A 12605-nucleotide genomic window follows, 5' to 3' on the forward strand; every position below is an offset into this window, starting at 1 on the left:
CAAATATGAGCGTTCATCTAAAGAATTCCATACCGGATCGGTCGTGGCCCGGCTTAACAACGTCCGACCCCGGCGCCGTTAACCTGCAGCGCGCCGGTGAAAATCCAGCTACTGTGGGTCGAAGACGAAGGAGAGGTGGAAAGCGGGTTTTTAGGCAAAAAGAGAAGAGGAAAGCGCAGAGCCTATAATTGAATGTGGGGACTTTGAATGTTGGGACTATGACAGGAAAATCTCTGGAGTTTGGAGGTGCTGATTCTCATCCTAGCCGCTTCACACTCGGCTGCGAACTGCTCCAGTGAGAGTTGGAGATCACGGCTTGATGAAGCCAACAGAACCACATCATCTGCAAAAAGCAGAGATGCAATACTGAGGCCACCATCTACGCTTCGGCTGCGCCTTGAAATTCTGTCCATAAAAGTTATGAACAGAATCGGTGACAAATCGGAGCCCAACGGCGGCGGAAAGCGGGCGGCCGGCTCGCACATCTGTCGCTCCTGCGGCAGCGACCGCGCCAGGACCAGCCCCCGGGCTTCCCTCTTGGGCGAGTACTCGCTGTAGCAGCCGCATTCGCATTCGCAACCCGACCTCGGATAAGCGGTAGAAAATGGATGGATGGATGAATCTCAGGAGTTGGTTGACATGATGATTAGGAGAAAGGTTGATATATTGTGTGTCCAGGAGACCAGGTGGAAAGGCAGTAAGGCTAGAAGTTTAGGGGTAGGGTTTAAATTATTTGACCATGGTGTAGATGGGAAGAGAAATGGAGTACGGTTTATTTTAAAGGAAGCGTTAGCTAAGAATGTCTTGGAGGTGAAAAGAGTATCAGATCGAGTGATGAGGCTGAAACTTGAAATTGAGGGTGTTATGTATAATGTGATTAGTGGCTATGCCCCACATGTAGGATGTGACCTAGAGGTGAAAGAGAAATTCTGGAAGGAGCTAGACAAAGTCGTTCTGAGCATCACAGACAGAGAGAGAGTCGTGATTGGTGTAGATTGTAATGGACATGTTGGTGAAGGAAACAGGCGTGATGAAGAAGTGATGGGCAAGTACGGCATCCAGGACGACAGTGGCACTGAAGAGACAACAGGAAGCAGAGCTGTTGGTGGCGGAAATGAAGATGTTGATATATATATATATATGTATATATATATATATATATATATATATACACACACGCGCTGTACGGACCGACAATATTAAATGATTAAACAAATACAGCGTGTATGTAGAACACATATATATTGTCTGTTTTTATTTTCATTTGGGCATTTTGGGTACGGACCAGTTGAACGGCTTATCCTTTTCTGAAAATTAAAATAAAAAAGCGTCCTTTGGAATGACACTTACGTATAAAGTTTCATTAAAAAAACACACACAAAATATAGTGTGCATGTATCCTGCATATATATGGTCTCTGTTTTGGTTTTTATTTGGAAATTTAAAGAAGCAATTTTTGGCTTCCTCATGGAACTAGGACCTATTCAACGCCACGATAATATTTCCTGCCCGAATCAATTTCCGGGACGGACAGATTGAATTGCTCAACGTTGTCGGTAAAGTACAAAATAACATTTTGGTCCTTTCATTTACAATGACACCTGCAGGTAACCGCCATATCATTTAAAATAACTACTTAACAACGTACTCGTAACTCCAATAGTCGTAAAGTAAATTCATTTTACTTTAGCATGTCGCGTTAGTAGCTAGCCTTTAGCGAGCTCGCGAGCGAGACCACTTCAAACTTTTATCTGACGAGCTTCATGAACTATTAGATATCTTTGACAAGTATTGATAAGAGACGAGTCGTTTAGACCCGTCATATTTGGGTAGCTGACTAATGTAGCAACAGTTTAATGTTTCGTGTGCGTTCGTGTCTAGGTTAGTTGCCTTTTAGGTGTCAAAATGCCCAAAAAGAAGACGGGTGCCCGTAAAAAGGCGGAGAATCGAAAGGAACGAGAGAAACAGAGCCGAGCCAACCGGGACCAGGTGGACTTGGCTAAACATCCTTGCAATGCCAACATGGTGAGATGCCACCGTGGCTCAGTTTCTCCATTTAAACCCGTGTGCATCTCCAGGTGTCACAGCTACTAATGTCTTCTTTCTCCCGGCAATAGGACTGTGATAAATGTCAGAGGTGAGCAATTCAATTAGCAATGCAGTTAGGATCGACAGGGAACTAACCGTGTTTTATCTTCCTAGAAAACAGAAGAACAGAGCCTTCTGTTACTTTTGTAATGTTGTGCAGAAACTTCCCACATGTGCACAATGCGGTGAGCGAAAGTTTTTTTTATTTTATTATTTTTTTAAATACCAATTTTGCTCTTGATGTGTTCTTTTTGTTACAAGGCAAAATAAAGTGCATGAAGACTTCAGACTGTGTCATCAAACACCCTGGGATCTACAGCACCGGGATGGGCATGGTGGTAAGTTAAAAGCAAATTTCGTAACACCCGCACAAAATAAATTAATTGGTCAATGTTTTACATAAAGTCGAGCATCCAAAGTCTGAACGTCCCCTCACGTTGTACAATTCGGAATGTAAATAAAATTTTCAGGAAAAAAATATGACTAACGTAGAGATGCACCGATACCACTTTTTGCAGAACAAGTACAAGTAGAAGTACTTACATTTGTGTACCTGCGGATAACCAAGTACCGGTCCCTGATAATGCCACTCTGTCCTGCAATTGTAAGAAAATGTTTTATTTTAATAAAATATTGTTCAAAAACACTTCTTTAAAAAATTAAACATGGGATAGGTTTAACTCAAATATAAAACTTTTATAACAATGAAACTTGCTGCTTCTCAGCCTTTATTGAGCAGTGGTGCACACGTGCAAGTAATATGTAGATTTGATGAAAAGACACAAAGATGGTTTCGGCTATAGCTATATCTTTTTTTCAGAGTAGAAACGATATATTCCTTTGAATATTGTTATATCATCTCTCTGCATATTTGTCTGTGCCTTATGTGTTTGAAAATTAATTTTAAAGGTTTAAATATGTGAAATCTGGACTTGTTCAATTGAAAACACCGCAAATATTCTTTTGTCTTCTCTTGTTGAATGGATACACAGGTTAATTGTATCTTCTGCCTGAAGTGCATTTCATTGTTTTGCCTGCCAGATGCCATTGGCAAAAACAGATTGAACAAAGATGTGTTATTTGTAGTAAATAAATAATAATTTTTGAATCAGTTAATTGAAATTGGATAATTTCCTGCGGCACACCTCATAATCTCTTAAGGCACACTGTACCACAGCATGCTATTTGGGAATAGAAGCACTAGTTTTTTTTTATTTGGCTTTTTTTCCAGCTTTTTTTTTTATTTTTTATTTTTTTTAATTTTTTTAAGACACCTGTTAAGAGAAGAATATACACATGAAGTTAGTGGACTTGCATTGGAAGCAGAAAGACTCATAAAGATAAGAGTAATTTACAAAAAAAAAATGTTAGTTTAAAAAAGGTATGAAAATTGTAATTTTATGAGGAAAAATGTCACTTTACATGAATTTTTTTTTTTTTATATAAAAGTGGTCAGAATTTCACAAGAATAAGTTAAGAAAATCAGAGTATAATTCCAAGAAAAATCTCGCAATTCAGAAGAAAAAAAAATTAATACTGGTAAAGTTGGGATTTACAATAAGGAACTGTAATTTACAAGAACAAAGTTAGTTTTAAAAGTCTGTTATTTATAAGAAAAAATTATAATGCTACAAAAATTAAATATTCACCGTAACATTTAAAAAGAAGACAACGTAATTTTACGAGAGAAAAAATATAATTTACAATAAGAAAATCTAAGAAATATTTGTAATTTGTAAAAAAAGCTAATAAGAATGGATCGTAAATTACAAGATTAGTCATGTCACCTCCCAAAAAGTCTTTACAAGAATAAAGCCATGATTTTACAAGGGAAAGTAATGTGCAAAAAAGAAAATTTCTTGAAAAGAGAGTAAATTTACCAGAAAAAGTTAAATAAAAAGAAATATTAATTGACAAATATAGTTGTTAATTTGTAGAATTGTAATGTACCTTCCTGACAGTGTCAATCAAAGTAAATCTTTGTTATCAACGTGAAGACAGAATTAAAACAAAGTTTGTTTGTGTGTTCCTCATGTGGCGTATGTATACGTCGTGTGTTGACATGATTTGTTTTTGTGACGTTAATAACTTTTGTGTCCGCTAGGGTGCAGTGTGTGACTTCTGTGAAGCGTGGGTGTGCCACAGCAGGAAATGCTTGAGCACCCACGCCTGCGTGTGTCCCCTGACGGAGGCCGACTGCATCGAGTGTGAACGCGGCGTGTGGGATCACGGTGAGACAACCCCCGCCCCGCAACCTCGTGACAAGCTGACGTCCTTCAAGTCACATCGCTCTCACTCCTTGCACAGGAGGGCGTATTTTCCGCTGCTCCTTCTGTCAAAACTTCTTGTGCGAGGATGATCAATTCGAACACCAGGCCAGCTGCCAAGTCCTTCAAGCCGAAACATACAAATGTGAGTCAGTGCTGTCGTGGGTAATATTAATAAAGTGTCATGCAATAATATCTCCAGGGTTGGTTGGTGCGCAGTTGTAGTGCTGTATGTGCAACCTTAACCCAACTTCTTTTCTCTTTCTCGCGCTCTCTCTAAACCCTACCCTTATGTTCCAATGTAGGCGTTTCCTGCAACAGACTGGGCCAGCACTCATGCCTGCGCTGTAAGGTGGGGATGAAGCTCTGCTTACCTGTGCAGAATGAACTTGTGCAGTGTAAACAAGTTAGAGCCATATTGTGTGACACAATTTACCAGTAATTTCTTAGCAACATGGCTGTGACATGCGTTTGTCAAACTACGCCAAAGATCGAGGACTACTGCACACTTAACACCCTCTTTTTAAACCAGGGATAGGAATATGGCCTGCTTTTTTTTTTTTTTTTTAATCAGGCCCACACAGCATTTATAGACTCTTGTAACACCTGTTGCATTAATTGTTTATTTTTATAAAATGGTTAATTTAAAGTGTATTGATACATTGTTTTATGTATTAACTTGTATCTTTAAATAGATACAGATATAGATTTATTATAATTCAATCAAATTTGTATTAGTGACAACTTTTATATAATTAGTTAAATCAATTATAAAAAAAATAGACTGAATTATTCTACATAAATATTTTTCATGCACATTTAACCTTTTTAAAAAAATATTAATATTTTTTTTGGACCTCATCTTCGAATGCCCAGAAAAAGTTTGCACAGCCTTGATTTCGACCCACGTTGAAATGAGCCCCATTTTGAGGAGGTGGGCCCACTGGTCACCCCGCCCCCGTATACTGCTTGGCCAGTGCGGCTTTCGCACCATGACGACAGCTGAGGATAGAGCTAGGCTACCATTAGTCAAGAGTATGGGAATAAAAAAAAAAAAAGATGGCAAATTCGCTTGTACTTCACAGTTTGGCTTGCAACACAAAAGCAAAAAATCGACGGCTCGTTACTCGAAAATTCTCGAAAGTCAAGGCACCACTGTATGCAAGCCAAAAAAAGGTTTTTTCAAAATGTCCTCTTTAAATACTATGAGGTGGCATTAAAGGCTCCCACTGTCCTCCCAGTCCTGCTACTGTGACGACCACGCCAAGAGCAAAGTGTTCAAGCAAGAGAAGGGGAAGGCGCCGCCGTGTCCAAAGTGTGGGCACGAGACCCAAGAGACCAAAGACCTCAGCATGTCCAGTGAGTGCCCGAAACGCCTCAACTGCCTTCTCGGCGCGCCAATGTGTCTCGTGACCGTCATCCTGTGTGTGTGTGTGTGTGTGTGTGCGTGTGTGCGCGCGTGTGTGTGTGTGTGTGTATATTTTCACCCACCGCAGCGCGCACGTTGAAGTTCGGACGCCAGACTGGCGCTGACGAGGACGACGACGACTATGGCGCGTCCGGCTACGACTCCTACTGGAAGAACATCGCATCCGGAGGTGGAGGACGCAACTACGATGACGACGACGAAGATGACGACTATGAGGACGATGATGATGATGACGAAGAGGAAGACGACGATGAAGAGGAGGACGAGGGTGAAGAAAAAATGGCTGCTCTTAAATTAGACGGAGCGGCCAAAGTCTGAAATGGAACAACAAGGTTTTATTGACAGTCAGGTGGCGCTTTTCTTCCCCCACCTCAAACATTTTACAACTTTTTATTGACTTCACTGTCAAAATATTGATGAAAATATAATTTGCGAGCACAGCACAACTCCCGAATAATAAAAAAGAAAAAAAAAAAGAAATGGTCAAAAAAAACTAACCAATAGTGCATGGGTGTCAAACTCATTTTTGTCCTGGGCCACATTGTATGTACCGTTTCCTTCAGAGGGCCGTTATGACTGTGAAACCGTATAAATGGTTCATCTCCTCGTGTTACATATGTTCACCATAAATTGATGATTATCTATTTATGAAATCAGAAGTCAAGGACAATACTTGGTCAACTGTTCAAGTTACTGTAAAAGGGTTTGGTAACAAAAAAATGCTGTTTATTTTTTTTACGTTACTTTATTTATTATCGCTGGTGTCGGGTGTAAACCTCGCATCTCCCAAACCACTTTTCAGGACAACCCCCGCAAAAAATGACATATATATGTCGAGCCATTAATATTGCATCATCAAGAGAGTAAGCCATTTTCAACACTTTTGAAATTGGTCAAATGCCAGTATAACATAACCCACATGGGGACTAACCAATAGTATTGATTAGTGAAATAAATATGAACTTGCCCAAATTTGGACAGTTTCAGCCCCGGGCCAGCTATATAATGATTTGAAATGTTGGTAAAAATTTGAGCAAGAATCATGGAAGTTGACGCACATGACTTGCTTTTGCAGGAACAAAATGATTGTGGCGGGCCGGATCTGGCCCTCAGGCTTTAAGTTCGACACCTGTGCAATAGTGTGTCTGCTGGCAAGCCGATTAATATTTCTGGAAAGCAAAAAATATATTCATTACACTACATTCACCCACTGTTTCATTAGGTGCAAATGCACACACCTAATCAGAGCAACAACAAACAAAACATGCACAAAGTGAATAGAAAAAGTCTACACACCCCTGTTTGAATGCCAAGGTTTTGTGATATTAAAAATGATCCCCCCCCCCCCCCCAAAAAAAAAAAATCCGTTTGACCTACAACCTTTTCAACTCAGTAAAAAAAATTACAAAAATAAAATAGAAAATGAAACGCCGACATAATGTGCTAGTGCAAGTATGCAAAACCCTCATACCCGGGATGTGGCGGTGTTCAGAATTAACCAATCACATTGAAACTCACGTTAAATGGGAGTCAGCACACGCCTGCCACCATTTGAAGTCCCTCTGATTATCTCCAAATAAAAGTCAAGCTGTTCTAGTAGGATTTTCCTGTCTTTTTTTGTCGTCGTCCCCCACCGTTGAATGAGTGTGTACAGACAGCACAACCATTTACTGTCCTCACATACACTTCCCCTTTTACACTCTCACTCTGTCAGTGACGAATCAGAGAGGCGTTCACTCAATATGAGGCGTGTGTGAGCCTTCTTTTATTTATTTATTTTAAGACTGGAGACCACACGCGCACACTCACCACCTGCAGCAGCCCACTGGAGCGACATGCTACAGTGACCGCGAACGGCAGCTCCTCGTCTCGGCCACACAAGCAGTAGCGGCGGCGGCGGGTGGGGGTGGAGTGTCTGTCGGTCGCGCACCGCAGGTCGGCTACATGACGGCGCGACCGCTCGTCCCCGTCCAGCCGATTAGTTGTGGAGAGGTAAGATGACTTTGTTGCTCTCTCCCTATATATTGTATATATATATATTTTATTATTTCATTTTTTAAATTCCCCTTTAACTGGGTGGGTTTGCGTGTGGAGGTGAATTTTCGATTTAAAGCACTTGAGTCGTGCGTAATGACAACGCGTGCGTGTGTTTGTGTGCGTGTGTGTGTTGGGGGTCAGGACGCCCATTGTAGCCGTTTGTGGCTTTTAAATAACCACAACAGGAAGTCCACGAGTTTCACTTTCAGTTGTCGACGTGCCATTACTTTTCTCTGACGTCACGTCAGATGGGTAGTTGCACAAATAAAGGATTGCCATCTAGTAGAGTAGCAATAATAGTAATATATAATGGCATAAATTTGACACACCACAGAGAAGAGTTAACAAGCCTGCCAAATTTGAATAAATACGAAAATCGCCAAGTATATAAAATAAGGCTTCAGCTCACAGACGCTATGGACGTGTCTGCTGAATGAGCTGAAAACGTGCCCTGCTCCACTTTCAACTGTCAATTAAATACGCTTGTACAGTACATCTAGCATATGCTTAACACATCCCTACATGTTTGAGTAGCGGAAATATATCCGCTTAAAGCCTCGGGTGACTTGAATATATCCCACCGAGGCGTTGCGGGTCTTTTCTACCTGGAGGGAAGGAGTTATTTTGTAACCATTCGAAGTGTTGAATCTCATCAAATGGCAAGGACCTATGGGGTCCCTCAAGGGTCAGTTCTTGGACCCCTCCTGTTCAGCCTGTATATGCTACCCTTGGGTCAAATTCTTCAGAACTTTTATTTTGACTATCATAGCTATGTAGACGACACACAGTTATAGTGTCACAGTGTGACTACAGTTCAATTGAGGTGTTGTGTCACTGTCTAAAACAGATAAATATCTAGACGAGCCAAAATTGTCTTTAATTAGATAATTGTTTTTGACAATAAAGCAAAGAGAATTGCTGTTAGTAAACACCTGGAGTCACTCTCTTTCAAAACCAAAGACCAAGTCCGAAACCTTGGTTTTCTCATAGATTCCGACCTAACTTTCATCAGTCATATCAAATCAATTAGTCAAACTGCTTTTACCATCTGAAGAACATATCCAGAGTAAAGGCTTGTCAAGCAGACCAGGAGAAGCTCATCCATGCTTTTATCTCAAGTAGACTTGACTATTGTAATGGTCTTCTGACTGGACTCCCTAAAAAGAGCATTAAACAGCTGCAGCTCATTCAGAATGCTGCAGCTCGGGTTCTGACCAGAACAAAGAGGTCAGAGCATATTACTCCAATTCTAAAGTCTTTACACTGGCTGCCACTCAGCCTTAGAATAGATTTTAAAGTTCTGCTACGGGTCTATAAATCACTAAACGGTTTAGGTCCTGAATACATGGAAGAAATGCTAATGGCATATAAACCCAGTAGGGCTCTGAGATCGACAGACTCAGGTCAAATAGTGGAGCACATAGTCCAAAGCAAACATGGTGAAGCAGCATTTAGCTGTTATGCTGCACACAAATGGAATAAGTTGCCAACAGAAGTGACGTCAACCCCAAGTGTGCATGTTTTAAGGCCAGGTTAAAAACTCTTCTTTCCCCCCCATGCTTTTTAGAGCATTTCCACTTTTAAATATTTATTGCACTGTATGCTGTTTTAATTGTATTTTTATTTTCTTTTTTTTCCTCTTTGTTTTAAATAATTCTAAGCTGTTTTTCTTCTTTGTTTTTAAATGCTTTGAATCATGTAAAGCACATTGAGTTAGCTTTTGTCTGAAATGCGCTATAGAAATAAATTTGCTTTGCTTTGCACACCGCTGCTTGCCACGAGCTAGCTTGCGGGCTAACAGGCTTGCGGACACTGCAGGCTGGTGGCAACCTTGTCCAATACAACAACGCCTCGCTTAGTGTGGACAAACAGATGCTGGCACACATCTTGCCCAATCGCATGCAGCATTGACATAAAAAAAAAAGAAAAAGTAGAAAACCCAACAAATCGTCACTGTGTCGTCACACTAATATGGTCTCGTGCAGTGATTCACAAACGTTTTACACTCTAAATAACACTTTGCTCGACAAGTACCACTGGAATGACCAACGTTAAAATATAGTAGTGTAATCGGCTTAAATGGTTGTCAAACATGAGGCACTTATTATTCCTAAAAAGTAAATTTAATATTATTGCAAGCTGCTGTTACAGTATCCACCCTATAAAAATATCATATGTCTGTTTCATAAATTCAAAACAAGTTTGCCCACCCCAGTTTTAGACCCACATTGAAATTAGCCTGTTTTATGGGGGCGGTCCTGTCTCATGCAAATGAGCCACTGGTCGGCCCGCCACCGTCAACCCCGAAGATGGTTTTCATTACCATGACGCCTGAGGGCGGAGCTCGACTATTAGCCCAGAGTAGGAATCAAAAAGACGAAGTCAAAGTAGGGATTGTGTTTTTTTCACTTCAGGAGGCAGCACTTCATCACCAGGCTGCCAACATGTACCTTTCAATTACTGTGGCGAATGCAGTGAGCACATTGCCAAACAAATATCCCCTCTGACCTCCACGTCGACAAATTCCCTATTTGAATTTGTGAACTTTTCGGTAACTTATTCTGATAAAGCCACTGGCTAATGCTAATCAAGGCATCCAACAACACTGCAGCTCTGGTTAACTTTTGGCTTTAAAATGATATTATTCAGAGAGTGGCAGATCTTTACCCAGCCTAGCTGTCAAGTCGTGGGGAAAGAAGCTGTATGTTGGTGGTTTTATGTACATTTGAAAAAGACTGAACGGTGCGCTCATGGACACATTTTCCGAATTAGGCAGGTGACAAAAGATTTCCTTGGTTGTTTGATTTCAAACTTGATGGTTGCACAGGTACTCCAAAAACCCACCTATTTGTCTACAAAGAATTCAAAAGTCAATTTACTTTGATATGTCCCTTTTCAAATAAAGATTTGGGAGGATCCAGGCAAGTGAACATGCCAAAACAATCTGGGTGATCTTTCGGATTGCATGCCCTCCAGTGGTTGGACGACAGCGAGTCATTTTGACATGCAGGAAGTGTGTCCGCTGAAAGATTAAGCACCAATTGGGTCAACCTGACCGGTCCAGAAATAATCGGCGGAGCTGTCAAGCCAGTTGAATGCCATTTGGAGGCAAATGAAAATGAGCCACATTTCAAAGCAGGAAAGGTGAAAGTTGGCACACATTCAGCCATTCAGGCAAACAATAAACAATAACAACAAAAGGATGCCGCTTGACTCTTTGTGTATTTTAGCTAATCCAAACATAAACAAGCAGAATGCAGTAATGTTTTTTTTGTTTTTGTTTTTTTTTGTTTTTGGGATGGATTAATGGCATTCCCATTCATTTCAATGGGCACTGTAAAACGATAGAAAAAAAAAAAATACAATTGAAATAAATGACTGTCATTGTTTGTCATTCATTTAGCAATATATTTATTATTGTCCTATAATTGCATGACACAAGGAACAAGTACAATCTCACTCCGCACAGCTGCAACCCGCAATAATAATAACATAGCTCTCTTATGTTATCAATCAAAAAGCCAACGTTATTGTATTTGTCATGGCAAAATTGTGTTGTGCAACACAAACCAAAAAAGGTATCGGTTGTGTTTGCGTGTGGGAAATAACTAAAATAATAAGATATTCATGTGTGTCAATCACACCGTCGCACGGTACATTTCCTGCCGTCAGAGTCAGTGGAGCGTGGATGCGTGGAGCATGCGAGGATGTGTACTAACCCGTCCGTGTTGTTTTCAGACAGGCTCCCGGCTGCAGCTCTGCGCTCACCTGTGCAGGGACAGACGCACAACTCAGGTGTGGCTTTGTGTGTTTGCGCTGAGGTACGACTACAGCGCTGTCGGCTCGCTTTGGTTTCCAAAGCAAAATCAAGTGGCTTATTGTGTCAATGCTGAAAAACATTGTAACGATTCCGCCGGTTTTTGACGTTCTACCCCTTCAACATTTCTCCACCTATTTAAATCATTCCAATGTCAACATTTCCCCCTTATTAAGGCACACCCAGGCAACTATTTTTCACATTCGCTAAAGTTTCAAAATGCAACTTTTTTTCTTCTTCTTCCCAGAATTCCACATTTTCTACACAAAAATCTGAATATTGTGAGAGATGAAAGTCGTAATGTTATTAGAAAAAAATCATCTTCACAATTCTTGTTTTATAAGAAAACAATTATGAGAAAACTGTGTAATATTAGGAAAATAAAGTAGTAATTTTATGTGCATATATATATATATATATATATATTAAAAAACATTTCGATAATTTTACCTATCCCACAAGCTTTAAACACATTTAAACATCAGTTCAAGCAAACCATAATAACAAAAGTTCACTAGTTTAATGCTAACATATAATGCGCGACGCCAATGACGGGCTAACGGAAATTAGCATTGACGTTACTGTGAATATAAACCTTCAAACAGAAAATGAAATATTGTATGTCCAAACACCAAAATGTTCAACCAAACCATACAGTAAAACAACGACTGTTACTGCAACTTGGTAGGGGACCTTCTCTGCCTCTTCTCTTAATTACGCTGCATCCAGTAGAGCTCAGCGCTGCTCGGCAAATCTGAATTCAGACTTGCCTTTATACTGTAAAAACAATCACTTAAAAATCCATGATATGGCATAGAGTTTACTTTAGTCCAGTCACTACTTGAGAGCGGCTCTGGATCTTCGCGCCATGTCATTGGCAGAGAAACGGGGTCAGGAGGCGGCTATGAAGTCAATTTGCCCCACTGTTACATAACTATGGGGCAAAAGTGCCAAATGGCTCGCTCAC

At 40.4% G+C, this 12605-nt stretch overlaps 1 protein-coding gene across 2 annotated transcripts; it reads left to right on the forward strand.

Moving 5' to 3' along the window:
* Positions 1 to 1350: 1350 nt before the first annotated feature.
* On the forward strand, positions 1351 to 7381 carry znf330 (zinc finger protein 330). Of its 2 annotated transcripts, none has more exons than XM_061770871.1 (10): positions 1351 to 1607; positions 1882 to 2025; positions 2118 to 2137; positions 2203 to 2273; positions 2350 to 2426; positions 4193 to 4319; positions 4396 to 4500; positions 4661 to 4707; positions 5597 to 5714; positions 5852 to 7381. In XM_061770871.1, exons 2-10 carry the CDS (start codon positions 1906 to 1908, stop codon positions 6100 to 6102), a joined length of 936 nt encoding a protein of 311 aa, XP_061626855.1. In that variant the 5' UTR covers positions 1351 to 1607; positions 1882 to 1905; the 3' UTR covers positions 6103 to 7381. The 2 variants fall into 2 exon arrangements, with proteins under 2 accessions (XP_061626855.1, XP_061626854.1); XM_061770870.1 differs by having other exon boundaries at positions 1352 to 1556.
* Positions 7382 to 12605: the final 5224 nt, after the last annotated feature.

Source organism: Phyllopteryx taeniolatus, chromosome 4 (genome assembly GCF_024500385.1).
Source record: "Phyllopteryx taeniolatus isolate TA_2022b chromosome 4, UOR_Ptae_1.2, whole genome shotgun sequence".
In the NCBI taxonomy this organism is placed as follows: Eukaryota; Metazoa; Chordata; class Actinopteri; order Syngnathiformes; family Syngnathidae; genus Phyllopteryx; species Phyllopteryx taeniolatus.

What these genes read in the sequence shown, in the direction of transcription:
- znf330 (XM_061770871.1), top strand. Translation starts at nt 1,906, where the DNA reads ATGCCCAAAAAGAAGACGGGTGCCCGTAAAAAGGCGGAGAATCGAAAG. An exon ending in TCCCACATGTGCACAATGCG is followed by an intron (nt 2,274 to 2,349) that starts GTGAGCGAAAGT and finishes TTTTGTTACAAG; the next exon opens with GCAAAATAAAGTGCATGAAG. An exon ending in TCAAGCCGAAACATACAAAT is followed by an intron (nt 4,501 to 4,660) that starts GTGAGTCAGTGC and finishes GTTCCAATGTAG; the next exon opens with GCGTTTCCTGCAACAGACTG.